Source organism: Capricornis sumatraensis, chromosome 3 (assembly GCF_032405125.1).
Source record: "Capricornis sumatraensis isolate serow.1 chromosome 3, serow.2, whole genome shotgun sequence".
Classification (NCBI taxonomy): Eukaryota; Metazoa; Chordata; class Mammalia; order Artiodactyla; family Bovidae; genus Capricornis; species Capricornis sumatraensis.
The window spans coordinates 46110899-46126081 of NC_091071.1; the positions used below are offsets into that span (position 1 = coordinate 46110899).

At 43.7% G+C, this 15183-nt stretch overlaps 1 protein-coding gene across 2 annotated transcripts in view; it reads left to right on the plus strand.

Moving 5' to 3' along the window:
• The first annotated feature begins 1278 nt into the window (after positions 1-1278).
• Positions 1279-15183, plus strand: part of ARHGEF4 (Rho guanine nucleotide exchange factor 4) — a 104300-nt gene continuing 90395 nt past the window's right edge. For both annotated transcript variants that reach the window (XM_068967656.1, XM_068967655.1), the window contains exons 1-2: positions 1279-1295; positions 1351-1681. In XM_068967656.1, the coding sequence (XP_068823757.1) occupies positions 1279-1295; positions 1351-1681 (348 nt within the window). The remainder of the gene's footprint in view (positions 1296-1350; positions 1682-15183) is intronic.

The following is a 15183-nucleotide window of genomic DNA, read 5'->3' on the forward strand; positions in this document are numbered from 1 at the left end:
TATCATATGAAAAGATAACCCAGGGCCTGTAAGAAGAGGAGATGATATCTGTGAAGAGGCAGGATCCCTTATGATACAGAGTTAGGCACACACATTGCTTAGGGAAGGAGATGGGCTACAGGAAATCGACCCCAAGTGGAGGGATGCGGAGAGGATTACCACTTATCAGCTTTCACCCTACACCAGCTAGTATGCTAGGGCATGGCAAGGACCTCTCATGTCATCCTCACCATCGTTAATACTTACGCTGCTTTACAGCCAGCTCCCTAGAGCTTGCAGGAGTGGTGAGCCTGGGAATGGGGCTGTCAGCAGCCTTGCTTAGCCCTTGTCAGTAGTTACTGGGACGTCCTCTCACACTTCTCACTGATCATCGCGCTTGCTTGGAGCAGTAGAGGTATCTCACCCTCCCTCTAGGCACACTCCGAGAACCTACAGAACGCTCACGGCTGTGTGGGAGCGTTGGAGGAAACGCTCCGTTCTCTAATCCCTGCCTCCGCAACAACAAAATTTGAAAAACCCTAGAACCCTTGGCTCTTGGCTCATGTGCTTTGTGACTCCTATTTTCGATTGTACCTGTCACTGGACTTTCCCAGACACTTTCTAAAATTATTTGGCGTGGACCGTGCCTCAACTTTTGATGGCAGAGCACCACCGCCGTACTCCTGCTGGCCCGCTGGCCCGAGGGGCGTCAGTGCTGAAAGTTCCCAGCGCACCGCCGCGTGGCAGACCCGGAGAGGAGGGACGCGACGCCACCAAGCGCGCTCCCCGACCCGGCTTGCAGGGCTGAGCGTGGCCTCCAGCCTACACTCCTGCCCCAGACAGGCAAGGACGCGTTGGATCCTGGAAGGGGGAAAGCCAGCGCCCGCCAACTCTCCTCACCGCCATGGTTGCGAGGTGTCTGGGACGCCTCCTTCCAAGGATGCCCCAGTCCTAACCCACGCGCGCGAATGCCGGCGGCAGGGCACGGCCCTGCGGGGACGGAGAACTGCCCGGGGCCCAGCACGCCGCGCCCGTCGCCGCCGCGGCCGCCCCAAGTCTGCGTGCGCGCCTGCGTGAGCGCGTGCTGACCGAGCCCGCGACCCGCACCGGGGTCGGCGCCGCGGCTCAGCGCCCGCCGGGCGGCCGGGAACGGGCCACGAGCACATGCGCGCATCCTGCCCAGTGGACACCTGGCCTCGCCCGAGCCGCGCGCGCCCCGCGCCCGCTGAGGGTCCCAGCCGCCGCGGCCGCAGAGCCCCAGCGGTTGGCGGCGGCCGGGAGCCTCCTTAGCGGAGCCCCATGATGTCAGCTGGCCCGGAGCGGCGGCCGTGCGGCAGCGGGGATGGGGCCGAGGACGCCGCGCGGCTGTCTGCACGCCCCTCGCCCGGCCCGGGCCCCGGCTCGCTGGCCCCGTCGCCCGGCAGCCCCGGCGCCGCCGCGGCCCAGTCGCCCGCGAACCTGTGGCTGGAGCTCGGACCCGCCTGCACGAGAGCGCAGCAATGCCCGAGCGAGTCCAGCGGGCAGACGAGCGGGGACCTCGGCACCAGCAGCAGCAGCGGCGGCGGCAGTAGCGCCGGGCTGTCCCCGGGCTCCGACTCGGACAGCAGCGGCGTGGTGTGCGGGGGCCGCGGCGGCAGCGGGGGCATGCGCGGCGCCCTGTCCCGCTCCTGGAGCCTGGAGAGCCTGCGCTCGGCCACCGCCGGTAAGGGTGCCGCCGCCGCCGCCCCTCGCGCCGCCGCACCCCTTCGCTTCCCCGCGTCAGTCCATCTAGAGCGCTTTCTCTCCATCCCCCTCGAGACGATGTCTCCGCCTGCCCTTTCCTCCTGCACTTTTTCTGTTGCTCGTTTCCATCTTCTGCTTCCTTGGTTCCTATTGCTTCGCTCTTCCGAATCTTTGTTTTATCGGGTTTTCTGATTGACCACCACCACCGCCCACCACCCTCGTACCTTCTTTTAACCACTTCTGTTACAGCTGAGCCTAGTCGGCCCCCTACCCACTCTTAGCCAGGCGCGTCCTCAACTCGGAAATTGAGTGTTTACGGTGAGAATAGAATGCGATCCCTTGATGGGTTCTTTCCCTTCTCTAAACGTTCTTGACCGATGTCACAGGTCTGGCTTTCCGAACTGAAGCTCCTTGGGTTCTGTAAAATAGGGGAGAGGAGAAGGCTTTCTGGCTAAGGTGGACTAGATTCAGTGTGTGTATGGTCCTGGCTCCAGGACTGAGGCTCTCTGCCAGAGGAGGGGCTCTCCTCCTGGACCTGCTGCAACTGCGTTTGCTGGAGATGGGTTTGCTGTGGTGTCCCCTGGGACTAGTGGGCTCCTCTTAGGGTTGCCTTTCATATCTTAGGGACCGAGTTCTAGGTGCAAATTGATAGGAAGACATTGACCCTAAATATTAATTAAGCAGGGAAGCCCAGAGTGGTGACCCTTGATTAGCTATTACACTATAATCTTTATATTTTATTTCTTAGACACGTTCAAGTTAGTTTTGAGCCCTTGCAGTGACAGCTATAAAGGAAGACAGGTGCTGCCGGGGAAACTGAGGTAGTGCACCCATTATGCTTCTGGATGGGGGTTGGGGTGCAGCCTGTGAAAGCTGCAGGGTTCCAGATACACAGGGTTGTCTTGTGGCATCCCGTTCTCCCTCGTTGTGCCGTGCCTGTCCCCACCATTTCTGGATGGAGCACAGGCCAGGTTGAGGAGGAGTAGAGGTTGGGTTGAGTGTAAGAGGACCAAGAATGGCAGATAAAGGGTTTGAACTCAGTAGACTTGAAGAAGGATGCCCATTCACCTGCATTGAGCACTCCATGACTCTAATCTGTCTTGTCTCAGAGCAAACAGGTGAAACTCAGAAAAGTTAAATGACTCAGCTGTTGGTGTACCCTCCAACTAAAGGCTTTTCAGAATTCTGCAGCTCTTCCTCCCTCCCATCCCAGTTCCCTTGAAACTTTCCTTTCCCTCCTCTCCAGAGTGCTTAAATAGCCCTCAGTTTAAGAAAACCAAACTAGATAAATACCAAAGGGGAATTTTAAGCAAATTGGCAAATGAACCCTTTCTTCTCTCTGCCCAGATAACTTTCCTTCCACTTCTACAGTCAAGTGAATTACTGCTCCTCCTCAGCAATGGCAGACTGGTACAAAGAGCCCCTGGGGAGGGGGGAGGTTTGTCTGGAGTATAGATAGCCCTGGTGGCCCCCAGGGCAAGCAGAAGGCAGATGAATATGGCAAAGCCTACGCTTATTAGACACTCCTGAGATCCATGGACTGTCTGGACTAGGCTAGGAGAACTGAGGCAGCATGGATGAGTTGAGAGAGAACAGCTGTATGTGCATGAAGATGTAGGGTGGGTGGATGTTGGAGAAAGGTGGGGTGAGGGGAGACAAGGTAAAAGCTAAGGCCCAGAAAGCTTCTCCTCAAGGGGCTGAGTTGCCCCTGCAGTGGCAGGGGAGGGTTTAAAGTAACATGATACTGGAAGAGTTGACATGAGAACCCTCAGGCCTTGACTTTCTGCCTTGTTTTGGGAGGCTCTGCATGGGTAGTATTCTGTACTAGAGGTATGAAAGGGTACATGAACCCCGTATGGCTGTGGGAGTCCGTGGAACCATCTCTTAACGGAATTCCTGAATCGAATTAAGTCCTGATGTCCAGAGACACCCATTATATGCAGTGAATGAATTCTATTCTTTTGGAATGGATATGACATCCTTGGTAGCATTCAAATAATTTTGGGGTGTCTGTAGTTCAGTTGAGGAAATCTCACCGGAAAGGCTGCCATAGAGGAGAACTTGATGGAAAAAGGAAAGGGAAGGTACATTTGTTGAGTATCTTCTACATATGCCAGGCATAAGGCTCCATGTTACTTCATTAACCACATAAAAATCCATTGCTGTCCTACAATCCAGATACAAAAATAGGGTCAGAGAGATGCAATAACATACTCAAAATTTCCCAGCTAGGTCATGTTTGACTAGGATAGCTCGGTTGGTAAAGAATCTACCTGCAGTGCAGGAGACCCTGGTTCAATTCCTGGTCAGGAAGATCCCCTGTTGAAGGAAAAGTACCCACACCAGTACTGTTGGGCTTCCCTTGTGGCTCAGCTAGTAAAGAATCCGCCTGCAATGCGGGAGACCAGGATTCGATCCCTGGGTTGGGAAGATCACCTGGAGAAGGGAAAGGCTACCCACGCCAGTATTCTGGCCTGAAGAATCTCATGGGCTGTATAATCCATGGGGTCGCAAAGAATTGGACATAACTGAGCTCCTTTCACTTTCAGGCCTGGATTGGTGTGTCTTATCAGGGGACTCTGCTAGGTTTGGAGCGAAGCCTATGCCAGGCCCATCAGAGAAAAGCAGAATCCTGAGGCAGTTCACACATTGGAATAATGTCTTGGCTACTTGCCTGGTCACTGTTGTCTTTATTCAACAGCCAGGGCTATTTTTCTGGGTCCCAGGTACTCCCATTTTCAAAACAAGGAGATTGAAATCTAAGGTCTGACCTTTTCTCTAATCAACTCCATGATTCTAGTCAGAGATGTTGATTTAAGGTGGGTTCCTGCTAGTGGCTTCCCTTGTGGCTCAGCTGGTAAAGAATCTGCCTGCAATACGGGAGACTTGGGTTCGATCCCTGGGCTGGAAAGATCCCCTGGAGAAGGGAAAGGCTACCCATTCCAGTCTTCTGGCCTGGAGAATTCCATGGACTGTATAGTCCACGGGGTCACAAAGAGTCAGACACGACTGAGCAACTTTCACTTTCCTGCTAGTGAGTTGGCATTTAAGACAAAGTACAGGTGTGTTGAATTGAGCTGTGTTTATTGCTTAAGTAAGGTTAAGAATTACCAGTAAAAGAGCCTTAGCAAAACCTAAGTATTGGTGTTGTGATTTTTGTGATAGAAAATATTGCTAAACATTTTAAAAGCTGTCAGCAAGAGCCAGAAAGGCTAATACTTGAGACTGGAATTGCAGCTAACTTGCAGGGCAGAACATTAGCAGGGAATCCAGCAGAGAACTGTAGGTAGACGTTCCTCATTTCCAAAGACTTCTTGAATTTTAAATATCCAATCTTGACATTTTCCACTGTAATGTTACTTATCCTGATTTGGAGAAGGCTTTCCTTAAAGGCAAATTTTGAAAATAAAACGTAGTTGACAGAGTAAAATTTCCATGGCTCTTCTTTCTGGTCCCTGTTCTCATCTCCCCTTAAGTGCCAATAGCCTCTGTAGCCCTCTGCTATGCTATCACACTGCTGTTACTTGGCTGAGGTTTTTAAAAATTCCTATTCTGGATGTGTTGTCTCACAGGCTTAATTCTTAATTCAGGCTCCTGGGGTTGACAGTTCTTACTGCCTGTGCTTTTGCATGATTTCTTGGGAGAACCTCTGCTACATCTGCATTCCTCATCAAGCCCTGGAGGTGGTTTTCTGGCTCAGAAGGGAATCAGACTCATGAAAAGACTGTGCCTTTCTTGCAATCAGACATTTATTTAACACATCATTTTCCACGCACAGCACTAGGCACCAGAGATGGCAGACAAATCATCCAAGGTCATTACCCTTGAAGGAATCACAGCACAGAGAGACAGGCAGTGTCTGGTCATTATGATAAGTGCTCTGATTGAAGTTACCATGATGGTTTGATGTGCCAGAACCACTCTCAGTAGATAATTCTCTAGAAGGACTCATAGAACACAGAAAAGTGGTCATACTCATAGTTCCAATATATTACAGTGAGAGGATTCAAATTAAAACCTAGGCAAAAGGTACATAGGACAGAGTTCAGGAGAAATCAGGCACAGGCTTCCAAATATGCCCTTTTGTAGAAGCCCATGGACAATGCTCCATTCTCCCAGCAACATGGTGAAAACATGTAGGAAGTGTTGCCAACCAGGGAAGTTCACCCAAGCCTTGAAGTCTAGGGTTTTCATTCGCAGTCAGTTACTTAGGCATGCAGCATCCATAAGACCGACCTTACTTATTTAATCTTCAGTCTGTCCAGAGGCCACTAATACAGTGTAGCTCAAGGGCCCTAGCACAAATCATATAATTAGTATAAACTATCTGGCATGTTCCAAGGTCCCAGGTATGAAAGACTCTGTTAGTGGACAGGAATATTTTAAGGACTTAAGAGTCCGTCTTCCAGGAGCCAACTGAAAATCAGTCCTTTCTTCAGAATATGCAAGGCTTGAACATCTTTGTCTTTACAGATAAGGAAGCGCAGAAGCAGTGTGCCAGACCCAACTTATTATGGGGGACAGAGACAGGGAGGAAGTGGTTTAGAGAGACATGTTAGGATGAGGTATTGCCTGGGACTTGCTGCCTGCAAGTTAACTGTGGTGAGGAGGAGAAAGAGCTTTGTGGAGAAAGGGCTAACATAAACAAATGCAGAATGATGTACGAAGGAATGGAACCTATGCTGACTGAGCACCTGTGCTAGGTACTGTGCCTTAATATGCAGGAATTGCAAATAGTGTTGAACGAGGAGCATAGCAAGAGATCAGGCTGGAGAAAAGAAGACCAGGCTGTGGCTGTGTGCTAGAAAATGTGGCCTGACAGTTGGAGCCATGGAATGGTTTCAAGCAGAAGACTGATATGACCAAATTGCTTGCATACTTTTTTCCATCTTTCTGTATTTTTCTTAAAAGTTATACACAGTAAAAGTTACTCTCTTTGGTGTATAATGCTGTGAGTTTTGACACATTTAAGCACCTGTATAACCACCACCATAATCAAAATATAGAACTTTCATATCTCTGGAAAACTAAAGCTGCCTCTTTGCAGTCAATCCCTTCACCCACCTCCAGTTGCTGGCTAGGCTATTCTCTATACAGATGGCTTTGCCTATTCCAGAATGTCATATAAATCAAGTTATATCATATTTTCTTTTTAGTCTGGCTATTCTCCCTGACATAATGCATAATGTATATGTTTTTGCCTGTATCAATAATTGATTTTCTCCTTTTAGTTGGCAAATAATATTCCACTGAATGGATGTACCGCAATTTGCTCATTAGTCACTAACTGATTGACATTTGGGTTATTTCCAGTTTTTGTCTATAACAAATAAAACTTCTGTGAGCATTAGTGTATGAGTCTCTCTATGGATGTAAGTTATGTTTCTCTTGAGTACATACATTGGAGTGAATTGTTAGATCATTTGGTAAATGAATATTTAAGTTTATAAGAAACTCGGTTCAGTTCAGTTGCTCAGTCATGTCCAACTCTTTGCAACCACATAGACTGCAGCACGCCAGGCTTCCCTGTCCATCACCAACTCCCAGAGCTTGCTCAAACTTGTGTCCATTGAGTCAGTGATGCAGTCCAATCATCTCATCCTCTGTCATCCCCTTCTCCCCCTGCCTTCAGTCTTTCTGAGAATCAGGGTCTTTTCTAAGGAGTTAGTTCTTTGCATCAGGTGGCTAAACTATTGGAGCTTCAGCTTTAGCATCAGTCCTTCCAGTGAATATTCAGGACTGATTTCCTTTAGGATTGACTGGTTTGATCTCCTCGCTGTCCAAGAGACTCTCAAGAGTCTTCTCCAACACCACAGTTCAAAAGCATCAATTCTTCAGCACTCAGCTTTCTTTATAGTCCAACTCTCACATCCATACATAACTACTGGAAAAACCATAGCTTTGACTAGACAGACTTTTGTCAGCCAGATAATGTCTCTGCTTTTTAATATGCTGTCTAGATTGGTCAAGGCTTTTATTCCAAAAAGCAGGGCATATTTTACTTTCATGGCTGCAGTCACCATCCACAGTGATTTTGGAGCCCCCCAAAATAGTCTGTCACTGTTTCCATTGTTTCCTGATCTATTTGCCATGAAGTGATGGGACCGGATGCCATGACCTTAGTTTTTGAATGTCAAATTTTAACCCAAATTTTTTACTCTCCCCTTTCACATTCATCAAGAGACTCTTTAGTTATTCTTCACTTTCTGCCATAAGGGTGGTGTCATCTGCATATCTGAGGTTATTGATATTTCTCTCAGCAGTCTTGATTCCAGCTTGTGCTTCATCCAGCCCAGCATTTCACATGATGAACTCTGCATATAAGTTAAATAAGCAGAGTGACAATATAAAGCCTTGATGTACTCCTTTCCTGATTTGGAACCAGTCTGTTGTTCCATGTCCAGTTCTAACTGTTGCTTCTTGACCTGCATACAGATTTCACAGAAGGCAGTTAAGGTGGTCTGATATGATATTCCCATGTCTTTAAGAATTTTCCAGCTTGTTGTGATCCACGGAGTCAAAGGCTTTGGCATAGTCAATAAAGAAGAAGTAGATGTTTTTCTGAAACTCTCTTGCTTTCTCTATGATCCAGCAATTTGATGATGATGGCAATTTGCTCTCTGGCTCCTCTGCCTTTTCTGAATTCAGCTTGAACATCTGAAAGTTCTCAGTTCATGTACTGTTGAAGTCTCGCTTGGAGAATTTTGAGCATTACTTTGCTAGCGTGTGAGATGAGTACAATTGTGTGGTAGTTTGAACATTTTTGGACATTGCCTTTCTTTGGGATTGGAATGAAAACTGACCTTTTCCAGTCCTGTGGCCACTGCTGAGTTTTCCAAATTTGTGGGCATATTGAGTGCAGCACTTTCACAGCATCATCTTTCAGGATTTGAAATAGCTCAGCTGAAATTCCATCACTTTACTAGTTTTGTTCATAGTGATGCTTCCTAAGGCCCACTTGACTTCACATTCCAGGATGTCTGGCTCTAGGTGAGTGATCACACCATTGTGGTTATCTGAGTCATGAAGATCTTTTTTGTATAATTCTTCTGTGTATTCTTGCCATCACTTCTTAATATCTCTGTTTCTATTAGGTCTGTATCATTTCTGTCCTTTATTGTGCCCATCTTTGCATGAAATGTTCCCTTGCTATCTCTGTTTTTCTTGAAGACTCTCTACTCTTTCCCATTCTATTGTTTTCCTCTGTTTGTTTGCATTGTTCAGTTAAAAATGCTTTCTTATTTCTCCTTGCATTAAGATGGATATATCTTTCTTTTTCTCTTTTGCCTTTGGCTTCTCTTTTTTTCTCAGCTGTTTGTAAGGCCTCCTCAGACAGCCATTTTGCCTTTTTGCATTTCTTTTCTTGGGGATGATTTTCATCACTGCCTCCTGTACAGTGTCGCGAACCTCCATCCATAGTTCTTCAGGCACTCTGTCAGGTCTAATCCCTTAAATCTGTTTGTCACTTCCACTGTATAATCATAAGGGATTTGATTTAGGTCATACCTGAATGGTCTAGTGTTTTTCCCTACTTTCTTCAGTTTAAGTCTGAATTTTGAAATAAGGATTTGATGATCTGAGCCACAGTCAGCTCCCAGTCTTGTTTTGGCTAACTATATAGAGCTTCTCCATCTTCAGCTGCAAAGAATATAGTCAGTCTGATTTCGATATTGACCATCTGGTTATGTATATGTGTAGAGTCATCTCTTGTGTTGTTGGAAGAGGGTGTTTGTTATGGTTAGTGTGTTCTCTTGGCAAAACTCTGTTAGCCTTTGCCCTGCTTCATTTTGTACTCCAAGGTCAAACTTGCCTGTTACTCCAAATATCCCTTGACTTCCTGCTTTTGCATTCCAGTCCCCTATTAATGCAAAGGACATCTTTTTTTGGTGTCAGTTCTAGAAGATCTTGTAGGTCATCATAGAACCATTCAGCTTCTTCAGCATTACTGGTTGGGGCATAGACTTGGATTACTGTGATATTAAATGGAAACAATCAGAGATCATTTTTTATTTTTGAACAGAGATCATTTTGTCATTTATAAGAAACCCCAAACTTTTTTTCAAAGTAGCTACCATTGAAGTATGACAGTTACCATTGCTCAGAATCTTGTCCATGCTTAGTATTGCCAGTTTTTTAACTCATTCTGTTAGGTATGTAATGTTTCATTTGGTTTTTATTTGTTTCCTAAAGACTATTGATGTTGAACATTTTTCATATGCTTATTTTCTATATTTATATCTTCTTTGGTGAAAGTACCTGAGTCTTTTGCCAGTTTTTCTTATTATTGGGTTTTGAGAGTTCTGTGTACTATGTCCTGAATACAAGTACTTTGTCAGATATATGATTTGCAAATAAAGTACTTTGTCAGATATATGATTTGCAAATATTGTTTCCAGTTGTGGCTTGTATTTTAATTCTTTGATCGTTTCTTTTGCATGAAAAAAATTGTAATTTTAATGCAATTTAATTTACAGTTTTTCTTTTATGTATCATACATTTAGTGTTATAGTCAAGAAATCTTGATGAACCTGAGGACGTGAAGAGTTTTTCCTGTGTTTTCTTCAGGAACATTGTATAGTTTTACATTTTATACTTAGATCTTTGATCCATTTTGAGTTAGCTTTTTAAGGTTTGAGATGAAGGTGAAAGTTCTTTTTTTTTTTTTTTTGCATGTGCATGTGCAAACGTTGTAGCACCGTTTAGTTCAAAGACTTCTTTCTCCACTGAACTGCCTTTGTACCTTTGCTGAAAACCTGTGTTTTCAGCGAAATCTGTTTGTGTCTGAACTCCCTATTCTTTTCCACTGATCTAAGGGTTTGTTCTTTTTCCCATACCACATAATTCTTGATTGTTGTAGCTGCCTAGTATGTGTTAAAATCAGGTATGTAAATCACCTAATTCTGTTCTGGGAACCCTATTAGCCTGACATCAGGCCACTTTTCCAAGAGAGCTTTGTAAACATTGACTCCATGAAATCAGCCTTAACTACTTACAGTGACTGGTTACATTTGACTAAATCAAATCATTCCCAAATATGTCATTCTAGGCAAGGGTTTGATTGCATAGCCAGTGTTCCAGGTATTCCTTCCATTGACAAGGAGAATAGATTCTTATTGAACCTATGCAAATAATTACATTGCTTTGAAAATAAGAATACTCAGTAAGAATTTTTAAATTCTGGAGGGGCTAGACAGGGAGAAAAAGATATCATTTACAAATGTTTCACTTAACTTTACAGAGTATAGTCTGCTAACTGACAATTTCTGAGTTAAAGATAATGTGAGAAGAACAAAAGAGGGTTCTTGTACATCTAAGAGATAGAACATTAAAATGAAAGATCTGATGAGAATTCATAATAATAATGTAATGGACAAGGAAATTTAGTTGTTTCCTTGCAGTGTACAAAGCAAGATAATGAATTCAGTCAAAAAAACCCTGAGACATCATAACTATAAACATAATGACTAACTCTATTCTTAAAGAAGGCCATTAACATCACATCTAATTTATTAAAATGGATGAACATTTGCAGGGAATCTGTACAGAGGATGATCTTTGCAGAGGACAAATCTTCAGGATGTAAAAATCCTAACCAAATTATGTTATGAATTTGCCAAGTATACAGTTAGAATATGCCAAAAATATCTATATATAAATTCAGTAAGTCTGAGTCAGGTCTGTATATTAATAAACATCAATAAAGCAAAGAACTAAAGAGCCTCTTGATGAGAGTAAAAGAGTAAAGTGAAAAAAACTGGCTTAAAACTCAACTTTCAAAAAACTGAGATCACGGCATCTGGTCTCATCACTTCATGGCAGACAGAAGGAGACAAAGTGAAAGCAGTGACAGGCTAATTTCTTGTGCTCCAGAATCACTGTGGACAGTGACTGAAGCCACAAACTTAAGACACTTGCTCCTTGAAATGTATGACAAATCTGGATAGCATGTTAAAAAGCAGAGACATCACTTTACCGACAAAGGTCCATATAGTAAAAGCTATGGTTTTTCCAGTGGTTATGTATGGATGTGAGAGTTGCCATAAAGAAGACTGAGCACTGAAGAACTGATGCTTTTGAACTGTGGTGCTGGCGAAGACTCTTGAGAGTCCCTTGGACATCAAGGAAATCAAACCAGTCAATCCTAAAGGAAAACAACCTGAATAGTCATTGGAAGGACTGATGCTGAAGCTTCAATACTTTGGCCACCTGATTGGAAAAGATCCTGATGCTGGGAAAGATTGAAAGCAAAATGAGAAGGGATCGGCATAGAATGAGATGGTTAGATAGCATCACCAACTCAATACATGAATCTGAGCAAACTCCAGGAGAAAGTGAAGGACAGGGAAGCCTGGTGTGCTACAATCCATGGAGTTGCTAAGAGTTGGATATGACTTAGTGACTGAACAACAGCAAAGGGAAAGCCATGCAACTCTTCTGGCTTGACAGCTCTTCCCATTTGACTCATCAGTATCAAATATGCCTAAATATATCTAGCACTTGACTTTTTTATAAGGTGAGAGAACAAATGCATTATGATTTTCCAGGAGCCCTCTGGGAAATCACAAAGACAGTTTTAGGTGGAAAAGTCATCATTTAGGATTTAATTTTGGAAACGTAAAATATCAAAAATTGTCACAAGATTTGAACACTGATTAAGTTGGATCTGGGTTACTGAGAGCAGTACTTGGCTAACTTATAAAATGTTTCTAAAATAAACATTATTGTAAAGAGCCTTATCTATTTCCTAACTAAGAAACTTTTGTTTTCTTAAAATCAAAGGTATAACAAAGTTGGCATCAAGCACAAAGGAATGATTTTGATAATACATAGAATCTCTACTATGTAGGCAGATTACACAGAAAGCAATTAATAACCTTCTACAACCTCTTACTAAGAGCAGACCAGTAGGGAATTCCCTGGCGGTCCAATGGTTAGCACTCCATGCTTCCATTGACAGGGACCTGGCTGCAGGCCATGTGGTGTGGTCGCTGCCCCCCAAAAAAATAACTGACCAATAACCTAAGAAAATGTTTTCCTTTTAATAGAACATCAAAATCTTTTTTATCAGTATAATATTATATACTAAAGTTCCTTTTGAAAATCTTACTTAAAAACCCATCAACTCCTAGTCAGCTTTGACCATGACATAGACTTTCTGTATCTACAGATACAGATGTAGCTCTGCTATATTTCTTATAGCTGCTGCTGCTGCTAAGCCGCTTCAGTCGTGTCCGACTCTGGGCGACCCCAGAGATGGCAGCCCACCAGGCTCCCCCGTCCCTGGGATTCTCCAGGCAAGAACACTGGAGTGGGTTGCCATTTCCTTCTCCAATGCATGAAAGTGAAAAGTGAAAGTGAAGTCACTCAGTCACGTCTGACTCTTCGCAACCCCATGGACGGCAGCCCAGCAGGCTACTCCATCCATGGGATTTTCCAGGCAAGAGTACTGGAGTGGGTCACCAGTGCCTTCTCCATCTCTTATAGCATAGCTTCTCAAAGTGGAAAAAGCAAACACATTGATTAACAGACCTAACTATATGCAGTCTCTCTGTAGCATATAAAAATAAAAAGCAAGAGTGTATAAACTTAACTTCCATTTAGTATCAATGATGCAGTGTTCTATTTTACTGAAATTATCTAGATACCTTTCCCATTCAACAGTTAACTCCAAGGTTGAGTTGCTTAAAGCTCTTAGAAATTATCTTCAAGCTGACATGCTTCCTGTTGAAAGTTTGTCAGAATAATGACTCAATTTGGTTTGGTACAAATGTACATTTTTTATAATCTTAAACATTTAGAATATATGATGCTAGCTTATACAATCAGTAAGCTCATATAAGTTTAGGAAGAACATACCCAGGCAAAATTAAAATTTACAAATATATTATTTAACATGGATAGTTATTTAACACAAAGAAGACACAGCTCTGTTTATTAAACCAAATATTAAGCTAGTCTTATTTGTCAAAAGATTTACCTAAATTTACTTGAAGTGTTTCTTAGTTTCTATGAGAATACCTCTATTTTTCACATTGAAAATATTTGAGATTCAATTTCCTTAACTTCTGGTAATATTTGGAATATTCAACTTACATAAATATTTATTTTTAGGCCAATCAGAATAAAGCTTCTTTAAGAGATCTTATAATCTCGATTTCCCTGGTGGTCCAGTGGTTAAAAATCCATCTGCCAATGCAGGGAACATAAATTCAGTCCCTGGTCCAGGAAGATTCCACATGCCATGGGGCAACTAAGCCCACTGCAACTACTGAGCCTACACACATAGAGCCTGTATTCCACAAGGAGTCACCTTAATGAGCAGCTCGGGCACCGCAACTGGAGAGTAGTCCCTGCTCCCTGTAACTAGAGTAAGCTCGCAAGCAGCGACGAAGACTGAGCACAGCCAAAAATAAAACAATTTTTAAGAGATCTTATAATCTAATTTGGTTATACTATCTGGAGTTAGGGAAATATTACACGTTCATGCAGTGAGAGGGAAAGGCTTTTCTGAATTATAAACATATAAATACAGATATATAGAGACAAAAACTTCAATTATACAATGTCAACCATGAGTCACTTGTGATCCGGAAATATAAAATCACCTGTCCAGATACCCACTTCTGGCTAGGCATGGAATTCTTGATTTGAGCTTAAGGTGGAAAACTAACCAGATTGCCTGCTATCTTCCACTCAACAGAAACAAGTTCTCTATAAAACTATAGAGAACTTCATCTTCATCTATTGACAGAGATCACCAAATGGTCAGACTATGAATCCCAAAGAATTCAGCACCAGCAATCAAGTGATTACTCAAAAGGTATCAGAATCAAATCCTTATCATGCTACTGATGGATGCAAGTCTGGAGATCAGGAGTGAAACACACCATTTTTCCCCATCACTGACCAGGAAGGAGAGGCTCATCACCTGTGTGGAGTAAGCAGAGATCAAGGCAAGGTCTGGCCCTATACAAGTCACAGCGACAAAAGCACCAGCAACAGGATGCACTGGGCAACTGAGGAGGTGGTTTTACTCAATCTGTTGTAATAGGGATAATGCACTTTAGTGAGGAAAGTCTCAAAGAAAAAAGGAGAAAATTGGGGGTTTTATAGAACAAGGGAGTCACTAAAGAAGGGCATACGTGGTCTTATCTCAGGATGTGGGAGAGTAGGGTGGTCCTTTGTGACTCACCCTTTCAAAGAACATGGAAAGATCACCAAAAGAGGCATATTCTCTGTTTGCTGTGGGCAGAGGGATCAACTTGAACATTGTCAGAACTGTTGCCTCCTTGTCTATTTTCAGAAAGAGATTGTGTAGACTTGGGATTATTTTTTGTTTTGTTAATGTTTGGTAGAATTCAAAGTGAGGCTATCTGAGCCTAGAGGACTTTGCTGTTGTTAGGTTTTTGTTTGTTTTGTTTGTTTTACTATGAACTCAGTTCTCTTCATAGATACAGGCTTATTCAGGGCATAAACCTTTGA